The sequence below is a fragment of the Onychostruthus taczanowskii genome, unplaced genomic scaffold (genome assembly GCF_017590055.1).
Source record: "Onychostruthus taczanowskii isolate IOZ18803 unplaced genomic scaffold, ASM1759005v1 scaffold2, whole genome shotgun sequence".
In the NCBI taxonomy this organism is placed as follows: domain Eukaryota; kingdom Metazoa; phylum Chordata; class Aves; order Passeriformes; family Passeridae; genus Onychostruthus; species Onychostruthus taczanowskii.
The window spans coordinates 1,844,515-1,869,063 of NW_024499239.1; the positions used below are offsets into that span (position 1 = coordinate 1,844,515).

Here is a 24,549-nt window from a genome sequence, read left to right on the forward strand (position 1 = left end):
GCACTGCAATTTTGTGCATTAGCTAGCCCATAGGAAAAAAAAATTACAGTATTTAAGAAATAAAACTAACAAGCTGCTCATGAAGAACTGATCAAACAAATTCTCAAAGACAGGGCTTGAATGCATAATAAAAAAAACCCCTAAAATTCCTACTTTGGTGATCAAAAATAGCATGTAATGGCATTTGTATGTCACACAGTGTGATAGTTTATATTCCATACTTCACATTCCAGACCTAAACTTTGAAGTCCCAACTCTTTCGTAATTCAACACACCCCAGAAATAAAACCATATTGAATGTCAATTTACTAAAGAGGAGGTCCGAAATGTGTTTGAAAATTACTTTTTTTCCCCCAAAAATGCTCATAAAAATCTCTGAAAGACACCAGAGTGTTATTTCATACTGTATCAAGACTGACAGAAACACTCAGAATTTATTTTAACAGTCTGACATATTTATCATTACATTAATATCAAAACTGTATTAAAAAGTGAATTTCAGTACATGCAATGAGAAATTGGCTACACTACAAAAGCACTGATAATAGTGTTATCTCTTCTGTTCCAGCAAATATAACCTCAAAGAGGAAGCTTCCCTCTACTGACAATTCAAAGTATTCACATTATGAGTCTGACACTTGCATGACTGATAAGAGACAAAGTCAGAAAAAGTTTGAAGGTCATTCTTTTGTCTCCCTTGAAACTGGTATTTTTCATACCATCTTTTCTGGGAAACTCTTTCTTTGGAAATGCACTCTATTTGGGTAGATATTAAAATGCAGCTACTGCGTGACAGAAAGTATTCTAGTCAGGTTTTTTTTATTAACTTGACATATTAAAAAAACCCCAAAAACCTCAGGAATAATAGAACTGACCTTTAAAAGTAAAAGAAGCAGCACTGTGATTAGGAAATATACCTATACATACAGAAAGTTTTCTAGTTATGTTAAAAGATTAAGCTTTTAAAACTGATTATGTCTAGGATCTAAATAGCAACTTAAATATGTATTTTCACTCAAATTTCCAAAGAGTTCTACAGAATTATAAAAATATTAAAGGACTGAAAGTCAGGGGAAACAAGATAAAAAAATATTTCCATGGTGCGACCTGTTAGAAAAATTGTATTCATAGGATGTTAAAAAATCAAATTATCCTGATAGTACATTAAAAATGAATATATGACAAAGGGGCCAGAATCCAGCCACTGTAATACTTCCAAAAATTACAGATAATCCACACTGAAAAGTTTTTTACATGCAAAGGATGCAACATATTTTTAAATTCTTATAATGCATAAATAACTTTTAAATGGTTTTATAGTTTTTCAGTTGAGAAATTAAATTTGATAATTAAACAAAAATTACATCAAACTTGTCTCTAAAAGAGTTAAGTAAAGTAATTCAAGATGATAAATTGAAATATTCATTAAAATTATTGAGAATTTGAGTTAGCTATTAATTACACACAGACACCACCCCAATTCCCCACCACATCTCTTCTCAACCCCAAAATTACTCTACAAATTTGCAACAAGGAAGTTTACCCTTTGGCATGCTCATTTTCTAAACATTCATTTAAAGAGGCATTTTTACTGTCAATAAAAAAATACAAGATTGAAGACAAAGGATTTTCAAACTAAGCAGACAATGTATTTTCATATCCAATGTACAATTTAACAAACCTCTTAACTTAGGAAAGCAAAGAATTTAAGTCAAGATTCTGAGGAGCCTACAGACATTTGGTCTTCAAGAAATAAGAGAAAAGAGCAGTACATGCTACTAACATAAAAGCAGACAGGACTCAAATCTGTATCTCAGCTTTTGTTCATATACATATGAACAAAAAAGCTAAGATACAGATTTGAGTCTTTTTATATATATAAAAAGCAAGAACTGGACATATATTTATCATATACAATATCGTATTCTTTTAATGATATTTTACCAGAATATGCCTGGTAAGACATAAGACACACCTTCTCTTAGGAACAGGCATATTAGATACAAATCTGTGAGTGAAATGATCTTCATGGAACTAGAGCTTCTTGCACAATCAGTCTTTGGATCAGAACGAATTTCAAAATTTGACTGGAAGAACACCACAATTACTGATATGAAGATGCTTATGTTGAGCTGCTGTGGACCCAAAGACTATGTTTAGATTAAGTAGTGCATTTTAATTCTTCAAACCCAATACACACACTGCACACATCTCAAATAGTTCTATTTTACACTAGTTCCTCTTTGGTCCAACAGACTGAACAAACCAGTACTGTCTGGGAGTGTACAGGCAAATTCCTAAAGTTCACCTTCTAGCATTCTTTCATGCAAAAGGATCATAGGTCATGTGCCCCGTTTATTGTAAAGCAAAGTACAGAAGGTGGGCATTAAGGTGGCATGGGCATCAGAAGAGCAACCCTCACCTGAACTAGGCACCAATGCGAGTGAACATTTCACTCTTTGGAGGAAAACAATGCAGTCAGAAGATAACTGAGACCCCACTCACAGAGAAGAATATTGCAGAGTAGAAGAACCGAATAACAGTCAGAAAAAGAACTCCACTAAAGACTAGTTTTCTAGGTAGAGTGGAAACAAATACTACAAAGAGCAGACTTCAGTCATCAGTATATGACACCTGGCAGATTCCATTCTCATTTACCTACTGATTCCACAGGAATCAATAATATTTTAAGTGTGCTTTTGATATAAAAAGAGGCACTGTACAGACACAGGAAGAACAAAATAGTTTCAGGTAAAATGACTTGAGCTAATTCAGTAAAATATATTGAAATAATAATAGTAACACATTTTACACTTTCAATTTAGGATTTTTAATTTCAAAAGAGCTCAAATGAAATGAAAAATTAACAAGGGAAACCACCCACACTAGGAAAAATTGGTGAACTGAGTCAGAAACTAACCATTAAAGTTCCTTAAGCTACCCTGAATTTATACCCCTCACATCTTAAATAAGCAAATTAATAAATTATTGGCCTTTCAGAGAAGAATTCCAACTGACGAACAATCCCATATGGAATACAGTGAACAACCAGAGCTGAGAAAGAATGGAAAGAAAATAACTAGGAAATACATTTCCCTCTTAAAAGGTCAAGAAACTTAGGGACAAAATAGAAGTTGCCAGGAGGCAAAGTGAGGTGGCCCCATAGCAAACAGGTAGCTCACATTTCAGTCATTAAAGCAGAGAAAAAGCAAAAAAAGTTAATATGCAGTAAATAGTGGTAATAATCCAGTTTCCTAATTCTGTGAATGTTTATGATGAATATAAGGAATACAAGTGTCCAGAGCTGACAGGATGCATCTATACCACATAAAAAGTTGCATGAAAACTCAAAAAGCAGAATTCTAAAGCTAGTACATGAGTTTTAAAGCACAGTAACAATTTTATGTATTGATTCAAGACAAATCTATCTGCCCACGTTAGAGTAAATCTACAGAAGAGCATACACAGAAACCAAACACATCCTGAAAAGAAGGAAGTAGAATTTCAGTAGAGTAAAATGTTTCTGAATAAATTTTGAAATAAAGAACAATTAAACATGCAAATGAACATGAAAAATGAGATTAAATACAGCATATTTGATCCTAAAAGGTTTCAGATCCATTAGACAATCTTTTTTTTAAAGAACTTAATGCTCCTGACCAATAAAAAAAAAAAAAATTAAAAAAAAAATCTACTATTTATCTGGATATTGGCATTTCATTGCATTATATTTAAAGGTGTTACAAAAAGGGGTTAGAACAAACTTGGTAAGCAGTTTGAATAACTGGCTCAACAGCAGACAGAACAGGCTGTTTAAAAATACATAAAGGAAGTCTGTATCTTGGGACTAATTGGACTAATTTATGAAATTTGAAGTTGATGACTTGGGTGCAAAAATTGGTATTAATGAATTCAGCTGAGGCCAGAAAAGAACTGAGATAAAAACCACCACTCCTTTACATAGGAAGAACTGAAAGTGATATGAATCAAGTCAGAAGGATTTCCAGAAAGTCTGTTCTTGTTGTATGAAAATAACTCAGTCAGGAAAAAGTATCCATTTTATAAGTATAGGCTGATTAATATATGTGATCAAATAAGTCAAAATCAAGGTACAACATGTGGCATGCATGATCCACCCAATAATTAAGAACTGCATTTGAACACAAAAGGTGGTAAAATAGCACTGCAAAATAGGTCTGGGAGCAAAATCTTGAGTGAGAGACTTTGATAAGATATATTTGCCCATGACTGGACAATGCATAAGGGGTCTCCTTCTACTGCATACCCAGGCACTACGAATGAGGCTTTGAAGGTATTTTTGAGATCACAACTGTATAATATGGTGTAGATGACTGACTGAAAAGAAAAAGGGCAAAAGAGAAAGAAAACAATTCAAACAAATATTATGCATAAAGACTGAACTTGTTAGCTTGGTATTTATGTTAACAACCCAACCGAACAGAGACTCATTAAATAGAACAGCAGACGCATACTTGTCACCTATAGCAATAAAGTCCAGGATTCTGCTGGAAGATATTTCTGGTTTTTGTTTGGTTTGTTGGGGCTTTTCCCCACTTCTCCTTTTCTTTTTCAAATTGTTGTTCTGTGTTTACTATTCCAGCTACGCTGTCTATTTTCAAGATGCATTTTGCCCTGTGCTGTATATGCTGTCTATTTTGGAATATAGCATGTTCAAAACAGATGTTCTTAAATTTATACAGAAAATAATCCTCTGAGTAAGAGTGGTTTGAATGTGTCTTTAACCTGCTCCTTCTAAAATGTTTCCCTCAGCTTTAAAGAAGCTTGTGTGGAGGGATTTCAATTGTTTGTTCTTCACTAAATGAAGCTTTCCAATATTTCAGCAGAGTTAGGAAATTTGCAAATTAAACAAACAGGAGAAGAAGCCAGAAGAAATACAAATTAAAGTCTTCGTACTGTTGGGGTTTTTTTTTACTCAAGGGTTTTTTTTTACTCAAGGTTTTTTTTTACTCAAGGTTTTCAAAATATTTGTAGACCTGAATTTGATCCTGTGGGTTTTAAAGGTAAAAGCAATACAGTAGACCATAGGTCAGCATAAGCAATACCTGAAGTGGCATATTCATTCACATCACAGCCTTGTGGTTCAGTATTTTCGGGAGCTAATTAAAAATAATGTAAGTGAATATTTATTGGGATTTTAAATGACTAATGAGCATAATTTTAATTCAATTTTGATCTCAAATTCTTAAAATCTGTTATTAAACTGTACAGCTGATCCAATGCTTGCATTATCTCCATTTACCATAGCACATTCCTAGCTAAATGCTCATCCACCTCTTTACAGGACCATACAAAAGGGTTGTGGGTACTATCATGTTGTACTGGTTTTAACACCAGCAGGCAAATTACATTCCAAATAAGCCACTTCCCTCCCTGCCCTCCTTTTGGAAATTTCCACATTTTCAGCATTGAGAATATTTTAAAGGACAGTCCTGGACAAGACCAGATAGTATTTATTAAGTCATTAATACACTGAAGTGTTCTCTGTCTATAAACAAATAAAACATCAATAATAAGACCTACTCTGAAAATTTTGGTTTTCAATGACTCTGGTATTTAGCCACTACAAAAAACTATGAAAAAAATCCTACTTTTATACATCTGACAGGGATTACTCTGGTTAATATGAACTATGGAATATTTTTTTTTCTTTGAAATGTTTTTTTAGAACACTGATTATATAAAAAAAACCCATAAACCAAATTATTATTTCATTCCACTGACCCTTATTAGAAGTGTGAGAGATGTAAATGCAAACAACTTCATTCTTTTAAATGGTAGTGCTATTTTTATTTAATGTAGAGCATTTTGCTATGCTAAGTGACCCCAGGACCCTAAACACGAAGGAGATTATTTCATGCTTTTGTTTACTGCTCAAAAGCTAGACTTGCAAGACTGTCAGTAAACAACTCCTTTTAATTTGCACTGTACCTGAAGTTGAAGAGCCACAGCCTTTAACAGCTTTGGTTTAAATATTAATGACAGACTTATATGGGGAACAGTGAAAAATGTCTCTTTTTTGCAGTATAAACATATACAGAAGAACTACAGTCTATTTCAAATAAACATGAAAGTTTGAATCTGTGAGTACTGAATACTAAGAGCAGGTGATGCACACAAAATCTACTCGTCAACCCACTTCTGTACATAATATTAGCTTGACACAAGATGCCTCTAAAATCTTTAAAGAGCAGATCAATTCTGCAATGTCTTTTTAATGACAGACTGAAGTGTGTGTGCCTAAAAGCTAGTGTGAAACAAACAAAAATAACTCCTTGTTGTAAAGCTTGTGTAAAGCCTACTCCTTTTGTGAACTTGCCTCTCAACTACGTGGACATAAAAGAAGTTTGAATGCTGACCAGAAATCAGGGTAGAACTTAAATTATGTCCTCCCCATACTCCAAGAATAAGGACAAAGTTTAAAAACAATAATTCCCTTACAAACATTTTGGTGACTTTTTTGAGAAATAAGTTTGCTGCTTACATAGCAAGACAATTGACTTATTAATGTCAGCTTCTAAATATAAGCATTTATAATGTAACAGCCATATAAGCTATTCTTGAGCAAGATCTAATTGGGACTACTATAAATCAAACTTTTCACCAAATTGTTTAACTTGAACATGTTATTTGGACATAATGGAAGAGCAGAAATCTTTAATATTAATAACACATGTTGTATGGTATTTCTGGTAACACAAGCTTTATCGAATTTGCAAAACAGTTTTCAGATTTCCAGGATAATTTACAGTGACTACTGAGAAGACAAAAGTATATATGCATACATTCAACTTCTCTTATAATTACAATAATTAGAATAAAAGGAAGCACAACCCCAACCAATGAACACTAGATAAAGAAATTATTAATCTGAGAAATACAAAGGAGTTAGGAAACAAGATCCTTAATTAATTGAAAGATTCTCATTGTTTGTTCTAAAGCTAGAAAAAATTTCTTTCTGCTATTGAAGCATTATTGTGCCAAAAGAAAAATGAATACAAACATGTTCCTCCTTCAACTTGATTTTCACAGTTGCTTTGAATAGGTCTATTGTTACAGAAGTCACAAACACCACCAACTCCTCCTCTGCTCCAACCAACTACAAAAACAGCTGAACCCAACAGTCAACTCCTGCCTTTACCAGAGCATCTACTTTCACATTCTGTTCATATGTATAACATTGCCAAGTACCAGCTTATTCTATTTTAATTTTAGTATAGGAGTAGGTTTTGCCTGAGCACACCAGATGAACTCAAAATTGATTCCTCAGCTGCCGGGGTTCAGACTCTGTTTAATCTTAATTCAGTTTTGCTGCTAGAAGTGGAGAACAAAAAAAAAAGCAAACCACCAAGAGCAGGACTTTTTAAAATCTGAAACAAATGGAACAAATAACAGTAGTTGCAGCATCATTAACCCTGAGAATATTTATAATGCTTCAAAAAAATATGTAAGGAAAACAAGGAAATATGTAAGGACCAGGTTTATGTGTCTATCCCTGATTATGACATATATCTACATAATTTTTGTGGCAACATCTATAAATAAAAAAAATTAAAAGCCTTCTGAATGATTCAAAAAAAGAAAAATGGAAAAAACCATATAAACTGCTACTTAATATCCAGAAATTCAGAAATATTTGATATCTAATAGGTGAGATATATAGCACCACCCTACTTGCCTTTGAAGGCAGAAGAAGAGACTGCATGTACAATAAAACCTTTTAGTTTACCTTTTAATTTAGTCCTTATGTCTTCTACTGCCTCTTCCTTCAGTAACAGTCAGTTAACATGAAAGTTTAGCCAAAGAAAGTAAATAATGTTGGCACCAGAGCTAGACAAAAAAAATATGTCAGAGTAATTTTTGTTTCCATGAAAACGTACAAAAAGCATTTTATATTTCATAAAGTATCACACAGCAAATAATTTTTGCCTTGCAGGAAAAAAGAAAAAAACAAAATCAAAAATATAAATGCAACGAAAAGTTCCTTATGTTCAATAAAAAACCACCATAAAAAATCAGTAAACAACAACAAAATGGTATCTTTTTGAACCAGAGATTCTGGGTGAATTAGTCTATGGAGGACTATCTGAAGTATGCTGCTTCATTTATGTTAACACACTCAAATGCATGTTCCTGCTCTTGACATAGTCCACAGGCGTAAGAGAAGTGAATCTGTTACACCAAAATGATAGCATTAGAGCTAACTAGCAAAACTATATGGAAAGGCAAGAGCTCACCAGCTCTAGAAGGCTCTTCAGGATAGAAAGTATTTTGAGACTTTCCTAGTAGTTCACAAGACAATTCCCAACTGCTGAAATTTTACTTCAGGAAAAGAATCTCGCACCCATTATATAGACTATGTTTCTACAGGGAATAGATAAGACTCACAAAATAATCCATCAAAAAGAGTGAAAGATGGTGTTGCACAACATGGAAAATATGCTCCTTTCCTCTCCTCTGCCTTCCCCAGTCTCCAAGTTGTAGGATTTTAGAAGAAAACAACTGTTTAATAGGTACAAGAAGAACATCTGCATGGCTCTATTGAGAGAGCAGAATCTATATAGCAGAACATCTCTGACTACTCCAAGCATAATATTTTCTTGTTTTCAGTGTGGATTTTGTAGTGATATCATAGTGCAACTTAAGCAAAAGTATGCTGTTAGAAGGTCTGAAAATCTGTACCACTCATCTAAGTCCAAATTTTATTAAAGTCAATATTAAATTCTAATTAAAAACTCAGCTAAATCAGCTTTACTACAGAGGAAGATAAATTTTACCATGACTGTTTCTGAAGGAAATTAAAAACAAAAGATAACATAAATTAAAAGGTAAAACTAAAAAAAAAAAAAAATCTGTGGATGGTTAAACACTGGAATAGGTTGGGAAATCTCTAACCATGGAGACATTCAAAATTCTCTTAGATGAAGCCCTTTGTCTAAGAGAAAGAGGAACCTTTGAGCAAGCAGCTGGACTACACAGTCTTCAAAGTTACATAGTAATTGTTTTAATAGATAAGGCTCTTAACACATACATCTCCACAACCAGTAGAGTCCAGGAAGACAGAAAAACTAGATTCCTGTGTGGCATTTAAGCTGGCTTTACAAAAATGGCTCTCAATCTGTTCGCAACAGAAAAACATGAACCAGTTATTCCCATGTGCCATTCTGGTTTTCTGCCTTAAAGTATATTTTACTGCATTGCATTATCGTTCTATCTTCAGATACCTCAAAAACTCATATATTTGTGGCTTCCCTGATTTCTGACATAAGAGCTGTTCTTCAGAAAATAGTTCTTTCAAATGAAAGTAAATGGCTTCTAGTAAATTCAAGTAAATTCATCCTACAATAAAAAAAGAGTACTAAATATTGTGTAAGGTTTCCCTTTTCTAATGTCAAGGTAAAAACACACGTTATACAGAATGCCAGATACAATCACCCTTGCAATCTTAAAAACTTTGCACTACCAATTGATAACTTTTTTGACTAAATCATGACAGAAATTTAATTGAAAAGCTTTAGAAACCCTTTACTTCTTGTAACTTCTGAACAGACTCACTGCTTTGATAACACCAGGAAAGCTATTTCATTAAAAACACTCCTAAGTAATGCACTACTCATTTCAATCCAGCATGCCATTATAAATAATTGGCTATTCCAATAAAACATTTAGATATATTTTCAACAGTACTATGGCTGTGATTAGTGGCAACAGATGCACCAAAACATTGCTGTGGTAAAAGTCAAGCCCATCTGGATACCTTATGTTAGGTACTAATAATAACCTGTATGAACTCTTTTTTATCTAAAAGCAAGACAAAATATTTTATCATACAGTAAAGTGACTTTTGTCTGTATTGCACTGCTACTATCAATATGGCTACTTTTAGAAAAGTCAGGCATTACAAAGACAATCTTGGCACACTTTACTTCAAACATGCTTCCAGATACACTGAAGGCCAAAGGATAATGAATTTAATGTGACTGACTGAGCTTGAAAGGGTGAGTTGTTATTTAAAAATGTTTCAAGAAACAATTCCATAGATTTTAATTAGATTCTTATCAGAAACCATAGAAGAATTAACCTTGGTAAGTGACATTTTATCCTGCTTAGCAATAGAGGATAGTGCAAATTAAGAATCCCAATATTCTTAGCATAATTTTTTAAGAATAACTTTGTTTTGTATTAACAAATGAAAAAAATATACCAGTAGTCAAATATATTTTCCATTTGACTTCAAAAACATACAGCTAACTACATAACTGTATCAGCAAGAGAAGTGAGTAAAGATCAGTGGTTATAAAACTACAAAAGGTAAGTAGGAGAAAAACCCAGGATGAATAAGCTCTACAGTTAAAGAAATATTTATATTTAATGTGATATTATAAGGTGTTTTATTTAAAAGAACTTTTAATATACAATTGCTTCCTAAGGACACAACTTCTGTTATACTTAAGGAATTTCAAGAACCTTTAAAGTATAAGACAATAAAAAAATCCTATTAATATAGTGGCAAACAATAACATTGTCCATTTCACAAGGCATCAACTTACACAGGAAAACTACCTAATATCTGATAATAAAATACCATATTTTTTCTCTTGATACAAAAACTTTTCTAACTTCTTTTCTTTCTAATACTTTCTTGAAGAGAAGGAAAGAATATTATGACCTTTGGAAACCATGCCAATTCAGCATTTTAGATTAAGCTCGTCCTTTTCCCTGTTCTCATTTAGAGCAAACTTCCAACCATTTTGAAGATGTGATCTTGAGCACATTGCACAATAAAAAATGTCGAATTTGTATGCAGAATAATAATAATAATAATAATAATAATAATAATAATAATAATAATAATAATAAAACAGCTAACTAATGGACAGATATACACAAATGCTCTCTTAGCCATGGCTGCTATTTGTTTAAAAGTTGATGAAAATCTAGTGAGAATTCTTTGCTATTAGGTCAATTAAATAGCAGCAGAGCTACCTCTAGAGAAGGCTCAAACACATGTAATTGCTTTCTCCATTTCTACTTCTCTCACCACCAGCTCTATACAGGTCAAGCTCTGAATAAAAATCAGAAGTCTCATAAGGCTTTACACACAGACACCAACAGAATGTTTAATTGTCATTCTCAGTCCCAGTAAAACAGGTTCAGATTTTAGCATAACACAGTCAGTAATGTCCCAATCCTAACAAAATTATTTTGCAAAAGATGGATAACTCTAGAAATAAAACAGAAATAAAGTACGTGTCAAGATCGAAAACTAGAGCAGTTTCATAAACCTAAACCAGAACTGAAACAGCAAACAATGTTACTGACTGATTCAGCTTTCTACATAAAAATGGATGCTCTTCCATGTGGACCCAAAATCTGAAAACAGTTGATAGTAGTAGGGAATAAAGGAGCTATCTACAACAACGGCAATAAATGAGACCATCAGTTTTATAGAATAGATCACACAGAAATATATAAAAATATTTCAAAGCTTCAAAGAGTACAGTCATGCAGTTAAAGTAGCTTAGGTAATCATAAACACAATGCAAAAGCCAAGTTTTAAAAACTGGTGATGTTATGTGCACAAAATACTGGCAAGCGTAAGTAGTGTTGTCTAAGCAAAGGACAGAGATGTCCTTTCATCCTTTGAAAAACCCCCAGGAATTTAAGAACAAATTAAGTGTCATCTAAAGTAAAGATCAGAGCAAGAACAAAGCATATAATAGGAGATATTTGAGGCAAGGAACAGTTTATGAAGACAGAGTATTACCATTTTCAAAGGCTGTTGGCATATCAGGCTAGTATAGAACTGAACCACTAACTTATATGAAATAAGAAAAACTAAGAAGCAATAATTTTGAACTTAATAATAAAACTATTAAGCTTGGTGAGCTATTCCATGTGTCCTCTTAAAACCAGAAATTTCTGTGGTATGACTGTCAACAAAGTTTCAGATTATTACATGCAAGTAATCCTTGCAAAAAATTGGCATGCAAATTTGGAATTGTTACTAAATGCTAGACATTGGAAAGAAAGTGATGAGTTAAATTTCATCCAGATGTAAAGAAAGCAGCTAGTGACAATTCACAGTGTTACAGTGAATTATCATGGTTGAATAAATCTCACAGATTTATTGCTTCAAATTCACAGAAACACAGACAAGTGTTAGAAAAATGAAACGGGAAAATGTTCAAGTGTTATTTGAAGGAAAAAAACCCCAAACCACAATGTAAAATAGGTAAGGATTTATAGCCTACTTATTAAGCTTCTAACACTTCTCAAGTTAGAGCTTTAAATGACAACTATTCTGGTCAGTGATAGCTTAATTAAAGCAGGATCCTGGTAATCCTGCATTTATTCTTCTTTTAATTCTTAGGATCTAACTGGTTTTACTTACTGTCACATACAAAGCAGTCAGTGCACTGACACATAGAAACAAGGACAGACAGGTGAATCAGAGGCACAAGCAACTTACCTGAAGTCATAAAATGCATCAAAGCCAGAAAAGAATGTATTTTGACCACACAATAGATTAGTAACTAGAATTTAAAACCATCTTTGCCACTATTTCCATTAATTAGTTGTGTGTACTAAGATTCCCAAAGTAGTAGCACTACAGACCTGCTGGATATGAGTTCACACTCTACAAATGCAGACAAGCCAGCACAAATTCAGGAATATTTAAAAATTATTAAATGTAGAGTATACTTCCAAAACAGGGGTTTAAGACAGGCAATGTGTGTAAAATTGGATATGGTAAAAACTAATTTGTCACAAACAGTGCTTTTTGTATATGATATTTCTTCTGTCACTCCACTGAAAAGTGTCATAAATTTAATCCTGCAAGGCAGTAATGAAAACTTCCAAATTTTCATAAACAGTATTTTATTGAGATTATTTGTGTATCATCAAATCTATATCTGAATAACAAAGTTCACAGATGAAATCCTGTTCTATTATGACATCAATATTCTGCTTCATTCCTGATAAAACACAGATCAGTAATTAACTTCAAACCATCATTTTTTGCTAGTCCAATTAAGATACGACACAAAGAGAGCTTAAAATTAGTGTTTTCTTTAAGATGTAATACGGTTTCCTTTAACTAGTGATGGACAAAACTGAAAATAGCTCAATGGACTGTGAATTATTAAAAAAAACAATCTTCCTGGTAATTGCAAGTTTTGTAGATTCCATCTCAAGAAATTGCTTTAAAAGGTAAATAACGAGGAGTGATTAGCAACTAGCCAAGGTCATTTTTACTTTCCTAATAGGCAAAGAGAGTTTATTTTTCTGAGATCTGATGAACATTTGTTAACTCGTGAGCAGGAAGAAGCAAATAAGGTAATCCTTTATAGGCAGCAGTAGCAGGATATAAAAGTAATTCTGGCAAGAGTCAATGGTAACTACTTAGTAAAGCTGATAAAGAGATTAAATTGAAGAAGCACAGAGATACAAGAAAAAGCATTCTGTAAAAGCTAGTGGAAGAGTTATAGATGTGATGGAAAATGGTATAAAGCACAAGAATGCCTCCTCCTCTAACTAAAATTATTGGGAGGGGAAGGTAAGAGGTTACAAACCTTAAAGGTTTGTGTAAAAAAAGGTTTGCGTAGCCTAAACGTAGGAAAAAAACATTTGTTTTCCACTGTGTGAGGAAGCACATCCCTACAAAAAGACACAACATCTACATTTACCTTTGGGCAGTGGGAATTGTGTGGTATGGAACAATTTCTAACACATTCACTACAGCTGCAGAGAGAGAAGTCTGAACAACACAACCACTCATTTCATTGCTTAAATCAGAGATAGTGGCACCTTCTAAAGATCTGAAATTCCAAAACAGACTCTGCTTGCAACTAGATTTAAGACTTTGACAGAATTTCATACAGACCTATGGACCTGCAATTATTGGCTCACTTGTAGCAAGTGACTGTTTACACATCCTTTCCCCTCAAAATAAAATTAAAACAACCAACTCACCACTTGCCCATTCTGAGGGTTTTTATGTGCATATGGTGGTCCACGGATATGATTCCACATCTGACCAGATGTCATAGCAAATACAACGCACTAGAAAAAAAAAGAAAAACAATATATTCATTAATTTACTGTGAAGGACTAAACAGAAAACCATTCTGCTGGTTTACTATTTACTTTAGATATGTATTTTTTTTCCACTAACCAGACGTAGCATCCACCTCTAATTGAATTTTAGGAGAGTATCTTCAGATGATTGCTTTCATAAAATTCTTAATGACTTCTACTATTCTGAAAATGAGCTAGCTCAAGCCAGATTTTACAAATCTCACTTGAAATAATCCTAAATTTCTATACCACAATTACACATCTACATGACAACAAGTACTTGCAGCAGTAGAAGGCATTCATTGCAAATGTTCTGGAAACCAGTACTCAAGATTTATAAAACCTTCCATGAAAATATTTCTGCCTCTAAATCTTATACAAATATTTTTGTTTTCATGTGTCTGAAATTATATATAAAGTAATAGAAAAAAGCCAGTTATTAAAAAAAAATCTATTTTATGAAATTCTCATTATGTGTCCTATATGGCTGTGATTCATTTTAGTTATGACAAATAGCAATGGTTGATTTGCTGGAAAGGTTGAAAATTCCCAACAGAAATAAGTGTGAGGTTAAGCTAGGTATGTGCAACAACTGTAAAAACAGACCTTAATGCTTGTAGAAGATCATACTGTAGAACATACATGACAAACAGGAGTCGTACCAAGAGTCATTAAGACTATTTTAAAGAAGAAAGTATAGTATTTTTGATTACCAAATGAGATAAATAGGAAACATGTATCATCTAAATATGTCTTTTGTTTTATCAGTATAAATAATCCTTACAAAAGCTACATTTTAAGTTCAGTACATGCTCATTTTTACTGTATATCACTATTCCAAATAGCATCATAAAGTCATAAAGATATGGCAGATGGATCATGCCATAAAGGCAGATGGATCATGAATGTAAAAATTTGTACCATAGTGACTAACTAAACTGGGGCTTACTAAAAACCTTTAGAGTGTTTTCTTTAAAAAACATTTTGTAACATGTTAGTGAAGTAAATAAAAGCTAGTGTAGCTCTGTATCTCTGTAAATGCAGCATTACTACCTCTAGAAATAAGAACAAGGCTTTACTATGGAATCTTGTCAAACTTTATTCAAATCTGTCTTGCCTTTCCTGGCTTTGGGTTTTGTTTTCATTTGGGGTTTGGGTGTTTTTTTTTGTTTGGTTGTTTTTTTTTGTTGTTGTTGTCGTTGTTTTGGTTTTTTTTTTCTGTTGCTGTTTGGTAGTTGTTGGGGCAGGGGAGGGGTTACCTATTTAGCTAAAACAGCAATTTTTCCAAAGACCAGGTAACCATGCATAGTTTACATTACATTGGCATATTATTTTTCCCCCCTCTATTCTGTTTAGGATGAAATAGATAGGACCAACATATTGATGTATTACAGTAGTCATGAGATGACAGCAGAGACAGCCAAAGTGTAAATATAGGCTACAATGTGTCAGTATGGAATGACAAGAACTGATGCACAGGTTTACACTGGAGATCCCAAGACTATTAATATTACAATAGTGAATAAAGAAACACAGACCTGGGAGCCTGTAGAAAACAGTTTTAGTGCTAACAAAGAAAACAAAGGACAAGCATCCAACCTATTTAAGACCACTTCGATTTGTCCTATAAATTTTGATGTAAAATTTTGTTGCAGATCAGTGAAGAAGCACAAAGCATGAAATAGCCCCAAGTGGACCCTAAACCAAGGAGGAATAATGACAGCAGCATCATACTCTTCTCAGCAAAGACCATGGAATGCTGACAACTCATCATAATGCCACATCACCCCAAAGCAAGAGAATGATCTGCAGATCCAGAGAGAAGCAGCGGAAGAGTAACCATGACATAAGAGAAATGCAAAGATACCAAGAAATGCATGCAGAACAATTTAATTGTGGTGTTATTAATGAGACTTCTCTTGTAATAGAAAGAAAAGATACATTTTCAAATACAGTTTAATTACTACTTTGCTGTAGTGTTACAATTTTAATTACAATAAAAACAGGCTCCTATTTTTAATATAAAATGTGTCTAATTTTGCTTTTAACAGGATTAAGAATGTAACAGCATAATAACTAACATGGCAGATCAAGACATACTGGTAGTGATTGCCAGCAAATGGATTGTGTTTTTATTAATAAAATGCAACAAAATGAAAAGAGTATACAGTGACATTACTGGGAGAAGAGTAATATAGTTATTTCTATACCTTGCAGATTGTTTTAGCAGAGAAATTTATACTGCAATTTTGGTGATGACTCACATAACAGCTTATGTGAAAGCATAAAAACGTAGAAATTGAAAATATGGGTATCAAAAGTGAGATGAAAGATGTTTAGAAAGGCAAAAAAATAGCTGAAAAGTCAAACACTGTAAGATAACAGATGTGTAGAGTACACAAACTATGCCTCTCTGAAAGTGTGCTTTCTATGAGAAGCAATTTTTCTCATTTTTAAATTACTGTTTGTAATTTATATTCTCTAGGGCCAAATCTGCTTTCACATAGAAAGATCAAAAATACTCTACCCCATTTTATATATAGTCATATATTTTATAAATTATAAATCTCCCAAATTACTGAAGATCTTTCATGCTTTAAATACCACACTGTGAGACAGTATAATATCTAGCAAAAGAAGTAAGTAGGAGACACAATACTGGGGAGAAGAAAACATCAAGTATAAACATAATTGAGAAGCAAGGACTCAACAATATGGTTTTTTAACCTGAAGACATCTTTCATATTCTTTTAGTTCAGACTATTTGTGACCAAAAAAACTCATTTGGTCTACCACACACTGGATCTGCAATGATTTCCTTCCATCATGTTCCTGCTTATGGTGTTTTTCCAAATTACTTTTTCATCAGCCAAAATACATTTTCCAGGTTCTCACTTGTCCTTTTCCAATCTTCATCTAATTTTAAGTATCCTAAGAACAGAGTATTTTCATCATATTCCTTATGCAAGAATTTCGTATGCTACATATAGTGCTTGACATTAAAGCTCATTTTGCTGTGCTCTATATTCTCCAATTACAATCATCTGTGTAAAAAACCCAACATTGGAAACTACAGACTTCTACTGTTTGTAAAATACACACCATTATTTCTAGAACACATGCATGCATCTGTAAGTCACAGATATATAACACACAATGTTTACCATTCCAAATGGCATAGTTCCATAGGATCCAATACTTTGGGAACCAAAAGTTTCCAAACTAACCATTACTGAGAGTTGATTTTTCACGGTAAGAAAATTTGCCTAATTAATTCCTAAAAATTATCAACTTGTTCACATTTACTCTCATATGCAGAGAAATTGTGCCTTTCTGCAGTTTGCTTGGATCTTGTCAAAGTTCAAAGGATGAAAACTGGAATAAAGGAGAAGATTGAAGCTGAGCACTTATCTCTGATTACAATGCCACTTTTCCATAGTAGAGTCTGTATTTCAGCAGTTCTACAGAGAGGAATACTATAGACACACCTTTCCACCATCTGCTCCTTCTTTCTCCTTGTCAGACTCCAAGAACACCACTAACTGCTGCATCTGATTTATCAACAGACTTCAGGGGTTTTTTCAGGGTTTAAGCTATTTTAAGAGCTTCCAGATTTAGGTAGCTTATTTTGCATTTAAATGACAAAAGCAAGCAGAATCTTTGGCTCTGTAGCCAAACACTGGTGCTCTAAGGGAGTACACTCCATGTGTAGATGGATCTTCTGCAGGACCTTGTTAACAAATTACAAGTGATGCTTCCTTGATGGCTTCCATCCTTAGTTTCACTAAGGGGGAGACTGCTTTGAGCTCACCCATGGTGCATTTGTGTGTAAATCACAAGGTTTCTAAGAACAGATAAAAAAGATAAATTAAGCACCAAGAGTCTCAGCAGAACACTGAATGGCAAGCAAGACACAACTTCACAGGTACATAAGCAGAATTTCTCAACTGGTCTTGGTCTTGAAAACTTTGCAAATTATTTATTTGGGTTTAATACATCCTCTTCTCAAAGGCCTAAGTTTTGTTTAACACTGTGTACTAGTTCATAAAACAAAACCGCTGGAGACTTAAAAAAGTAATTTAGTATGCCTTTTGAAGAGAAACTGCCTATTAGCAGAGAGTATACAAAACAAATAATTAGATTTCTTTGCAAGTTTAGACCCAGGAACATGGGAAACTTTGTAATGTAAGAAAAATAATGAAATTTTAGATTAATTTATGACTATAGTTAAATTCAAGCTTTGGTTCAACAAAAAGTGGACAAATGACAGCTAGTTCAACAATTTATTTCTATATTGTCCTGTATATGTAAATTCTAACCATTTCAGAATAACTGTTTTAAAGAAATGTAATCCTTGCTTGTCCAGTTTAGCCTTGCTTTTGCACTCAATTAAGGCTTTCATGCTATGAGATCTGTGCTCCATTTCTAAATCCATCACTTAGTAGATTCTCCAATAAGAAATATACAATTAAAGAACAGAAAAACAGAAGCAAAGAGAATTGTGGTTTTAAATTCTACATCTCTAAACCCTCTAACTATAGAAAGTAAAGAAAATTAACAATCAGAATTTATTGATGTTCTTTTGAATGCCTACCTAATCACACAGAGAAACCTTCGTTTTTCTGTTTATCTTTGAATAAAGCACATTAATTTTTTATCCTCATTTCCAGAAAGGGGTGAAAAAGTCACCAGTAGCCATAAGACCCTCCAAGCCCCTCTGGACCAATAACTGCTGATGAATGTACTATGTGGTGTGTATCCACACAGTACACATTCCTCATACCCATTAACTGTTATGGGAACAGCAGACACACACTTTGTCTCCTCATTCACGTGATCTGTCATATTTTGCCCAAGAGAGTTAAATCGCAGGCAGCTGCCTTCTAATCTCAGCACAGATTTTGTCTTCCCTGATTCCACAGGTATATAGGCAAATCTGAAATATAACATAAAGTAAAACTGAAAATTACATGCAGAAAAAAACAGCCTGGTAAAGAAAATGCTGTCAAAAGACAGTCTAGCCAACAGAACAGAAACTCTCAGCACACATACTGTTGTCTAAAATGAAGCAACTCCTTATCTAAACTGCTAGAACCTTGCCTAGTTTTTACCATCTGACCTTTTCTTCTCTCTGCTTAAGAAATGAAGAGTCCTGAAGAGTCTAAATTGCTTCTTGTTACCACCATAAAAGACAGGAGTCTGAAAATATCTAAGGATTGAAGTCCTCTGTCATCTTTGTGCTGGCATGTCAGAGGGAAATATATCCATAGATTAATAGCAGAATTTGAATTAAAGCACAAAATAATCTAGGGCATAAATTTTAATTGTCATTTCAAAAGACATCGTTTGGGATATTATGTACTGGGATTCAAGTCATCCTGGTTTGCCATCCTAAAAGTCTTCTGGGTAATGTTGCAAGTGAAAATGCCTAAGGCATACAAGATACTACCAGAGTCTGCAGTGCTTCAATGAGGGGATGAAACCACAAATATTGCTGTGGTGCAATCTAATGCTGAGGGCAAAACCAATTTGATGGCCTTGTGTGAGCTGGCACTGGAATCAGTGTGTGAGATGAAACCTGTGGTCTTGCTTCTACAAGTCTATCAAAACTATTAGCTGCATCATTAAAAATTGCATTCCGAAATATTCTTCTAAAACACTACTGGAAATACTGTCTATGAGACACAACATTTTTATATCAATTAAGTTATCAAATTAACATTTCTGGGATCCTCTGTCAAAACAGTACAAGACTTTATGCTGAGAATTTTCTTCTAATTTTTAGCAAGAGATCATTCAATCAGGCAGAGTGACACCATCCATTTTTCATTTAAATAAAAAGTAACCAATTTTTTTTTTCCTTTTTTAAGATTTGGGAACATAAAAACTGTTCAAAGGAAACTGAGAAGCTCTAATAAAACAAGAAAAAGAAAACAAGAGTCCTCTGTTTGCAAAAATACAGGTTTCAGTCACTGAATGCCATAATCTCTATGAAAAGATTTCAGTTGGAATTTAAAAATGTTTTCAGTATGTTTAATGAGTACTAGCTGCCTAGCAGTACATCCAAAAAGAAAAGCATTTAAACCCCAAACCTAAAGCTTTTAGAAAAGAGCTTTCATGCTTTCTGAGCTCTATACCATGTGAAAAAACAACTGCCAATAAGAACAAAATAATTGTCAATACTTCTGCTGAAAATGTGGGCTTTCTGTAGCCTTTAAATATCTTGCCAGGATTTCTGTTTAATTTGGTTTTGACAGTTCAAAAAGGAAAAAATATTCAAGATGAACATAAAGATTTATAATTAAATATTTATTACTTATTTATACCCTTCATAACAAGCATTTTCCTAGGCATTACTTTCTCTCCTTAACTAGACACCATCGCATCCATTTTTCCTTCTAATGAGCTTTTATCAAAAAAGAAGTTCTAAGTTTACTGGTAGGGAAAAAAAGCACTATGTCAGAGAATCATAACTGCACAATATTGAATATATTATTACCTTATATAATAATAATATATATATATATATATATATAATATTAGTGACTGTCCATTTTCTTATATGAATCACAACAAATTTTAGTCACTAACTGAGGTCATCTGTCCAAAAGACTGTAATCTGGAGTCCCTGTTGATTCCACCAAAAAGAAGTTATAAAATTAACTTGTACGTCTGTGTGGATCTGAATAAAACCAAAAGGACTTCTGGTAAATGTATGATCTTTGCTAAAGCATCACTTTATAGGGTACGGGGCTTTTACTACATTGTGAAGTCAGAACACTAACAATTAAAATAGTAAAAAGCCAAAGCTATTTGGCACAAAATATTGTGCCACATAGCTTTGGCACAGTGCCATGATTAATTACAACATACTTTCAAATATAAGACCACTTCCTAAAACATCCTTTAAGTGCTATTAATTTTTAAAATAAACATAATTTTACAGGGAAAAGTATTAGCAACAATATAGGGCTTTAATGCCATTTTAGTTACTTGCTTGTCTATACAATCAGCAGGAGACAATTACTCAAAGACATTAATACATTTCTTAAAATATTTGATTACATTTGGATCTGTCCTCAGGAGTTCAGCTGAATGTCATTATAGGTTTTCTACATAGCAATTAACAGTCATGTTCAGATGGCAACTCTTGAGCTTCTGCTAAAGAGAACAGCAAACATTCTAAGAAAAAGTTGATGTGTTCATTTTCTCAATTACATTAATTACATCTTCAAATATTTATTGCAGCTTGTAGAATGATTCTACACTTTGAAGAACTCATTTTTAACCTCTGCAAGACAAAAACAACAATTCCACAAAACACTGAAACAAACTTCATCTGAAAAGTCTGAGGTATTGACATGAAATTGCTGTCTGCAGAGATAGAGTGCATGGTTAAACAAAGGAAATACCACTGATTACATATCTTTATTTGATTTTTTGACACAAGTATCTATTTTGTTGTGATAATTATTGCTTTAGTCAGGTTGTTGCTAAAGATTAGAAATCAAAAATAATCAAATGTGAGATTAACGGTCGTAGAGCATGTTTAGAAAGTATCATCATTGAAAAATAATGGTAACCCAGAAAAGTGTGTGGAACTAAATATGAAAGACTTTGGGAGAGACATGTCAAAACTCTGTGCTAGATCTCGGGATATTCCAAATGACATCCTGGAACAGAGAAGATATTCTGATCCTGGCTCTCTAGATCAAAAGGATAGTTCATTCTACTTGACATCTAGTCTTAGTGGTGGTTTGTTTGAAAACTTGTTTTGTATTCCTTCCCCATTGTATGGTGTAGATTAACACACTGCTTAAATAAAGACATTTTCCTATACTAGCAGGAAAAGCTATGACAGCACATGAGAGAAAACAGCATTATCAGTAGCCATTATTCAAGATTAATGCCAAATATTGAAGAATTCAGAACAAAGAGCTTTCCTTAAGATCATATTAATAATCTAGACATAAAAATAGAACTTGCCAGATATTAGATAATTTTATCTTTGATCTTTATGATATAAAGCCTGCCAAAGGCCCATCAGGTGACAGTACCACACAAAAGAAGGTATCGTCTCACATTTTTGAATCAGAGCAGAATAGTGAACCAGTAATATGATACTGAAAAGGAAAAAACAGTTTTAGGATAACCTAAGTCTAGCAGAACTAAAACAAAACTAAAACACACAGAACTATAAAATAGCCCAGGTTGAAAGAGACCTTAAAAGACCACTTGGTGCAAGCTTTCTTGGGAAAGGGATCCTAGATGAGAAATAAAACATAAATGCTGATGTAGAAACAAAACTCATATTCCATATACAATCCTAGCCATGTCCTTTCAAGAAAGTTAATTCATATTGATACAAGTTGAGGAAAAGTTTTTAAAATGATCACAGGAATAAATAATTTAAATGCTAAAAGAATAAAAACTTTGTTTATATTGCAAAAAACACGTGGATGAATTTCTAAAAAGTAGTGTTCTCCATTGACATTACTACTAGTACAGTAAAATACTTGATTGGACTCAATAATTACAGACACTATTCTAGTGTTGAAACCCATACTTCTGATGCCATGTCCCTGAAAATTAAGCCTTTGATGTTTCTCCTCAAATTTTCCTCTTCTCTCAGTCACAACCATGTCAGAGCAATGTACTTGTTGATGCATTCTAAAAACATCTACCATCCCTGAATACTATTTCCTGTTTAAAACTGAGCTAAGTTGCACATCCCACATTTTTCATCAGTCTACTCAGTTATTTGAAAATTACCATGTAAATAAACATATTATTAAGCAAATTCAAGCTTCATTCATTATTTATAGTTTTGAGGATTTAGTTGACTAATATTTCAAACACACTTGGCTACATCGAGTTTCTCCTCAGAGGTAACACTAAGATCATCCTAAACTCATTTAGGTTAACAGTAGAGTATTAATGTCAGTACTACTGAAACCAGTTTTGAAAACAATTCCCTCTTTTTCTTTGTTTCTCAGATCTTTTATCACTGTCTTAAAAACATATAAGCCTTTGTTTTTTTCTCAAACTTTCATTACTCTAAAGTGATATAGTCTGACACCAATATCTATGCTAAAGCAATCAATATTTTGGATTTTATCAAAGAAGGGCAAGTTGAACCACAGCCATAAACATCAGTAAGCATTATTGGAAATATTTTCATACTACAGTTCAAATAAAAAACTGCATCTATAAGAGAATTTGCTAATTTTCATTGTATCACTCATAATAACTGATACTCACTTCTTATGAGAATTAGACCCAAAATCTGGATTAAGAATCTTTTCCTGATAGTATCATTCTGAACAATGTACTCATTCAATGGTTTTTAATTTACTCTGTAAATAGTGAAAGAAAAATATGCTAAGATGAGAAATTAATAAAAAGCATATTAGTAAGGAAAATCTGCATACCAGAGCTGCCATGGCCCAGCCAGTTTTGTTATAGATGAACTCTAGATTATTTCTTCGCAGATATAACAAGCCACCAACAAGAGATACCAGAAGAGCCAGTGCAATTGTACCAGAATAGTTAGGAGGCCTGAACACTCTAATCTGGAAGGAAAAATGCAAATACAGATTGCAATAAATGCTTACATACAGATCATCTTCCACGTAAACATAACAGAGCACCTGAAATCTGGCTTCAGAGTCAGCAAAAGTAGTCCCTAAATATACTTTAATAAGAAAAAATAGTACTTTCTTTAATGAGCACATACTATGAAAAATGTTCACGTTTCTTTGAAATTGTGCAACTCTGAAACATTATTGCTACAACAGATTTGCAGGTTGTGTCTGAACCAAAAGCAGCTACCTTCGAATCTAAGTGTTTCGTACATAGTTTTGTAAAGCACATTTTATTTATTAACAACTAATTATTACTGAATTTTTATCCAGAATTAGACTATAACAAAGCAAGAATGGAATATCATCTGCAGAAGTTCTCACAAGTACCAAAAATGCTATTTTTTAATGTGTTGTAGAACCCTCACTTGACACAGAAAGTTATTAAGGAAAGATGGAATTTATAGTCAACCTGTCTCAAACCACAAAGATACATTTTCCTTCAACTTTTAAAATTGCTGAAAGACTTACATGAACATCTGTTCTGTCAGCTATCCATTTAGCTAGCTGTTCAGCTGCAAATCCGATTCTCTGCAGGTCAAATGTGTCAGCTCTCTTGGGTTTACCCTTCGGAGGAAAATGCATGAAAGTCGGAGCAGAGTTCATATTCAGCTACAAAACCAGGAAAAACAGCAGGAAAAAAATTAGTAACCTTATCCTCAAAATATAACACCACAATAGCCTCAATAACACAAATCTAATTAACATAAAAATATCACTTGCCTCCATACATTACATTTTTTGAAATATTCTCATATACAGTCCTCCAAAAAGAGTGCTCACAATA

General features: G+C 33.2%; 1 protein-coding gene across 2 annotated transcripts in view; it reads right to left on the reverse strand.

The window, feature by feature from the left end:
• TUSC3 (tumor suppressor candidate 3) overlaps positions 1 to 24,549 on the reverse strand; it is a 109,914-nt gene that overhangs the window by 39,077 nt on the left and 46,288 nt on the right. Inside the window, exons 4-6 of one of the 2 annotated variants that reach the window (XM_041402830.1) lie at positions 24,234 to 24,374; positions 23,553 to 23,693; positions 14,017 to 14,106 (exon numbers count right to left, since the gene is read on the reverse strand). In XM_041402830.1, coding sequence (XP_041258764.1) covers positions 14,017 to 14,106; positions 23,553 to 23,693; positions 24,234 to 24,374 — 372 coding nt within the window. The remainder of the gene's footprint in view (positions 1 to 14,016; positions 14,107 to 23,552; positions 23,694 to 24,233; positions 24,375 to 24,549) is intronic. The other variant, XM_041402831.1, reaches the window with a different exon arrangement.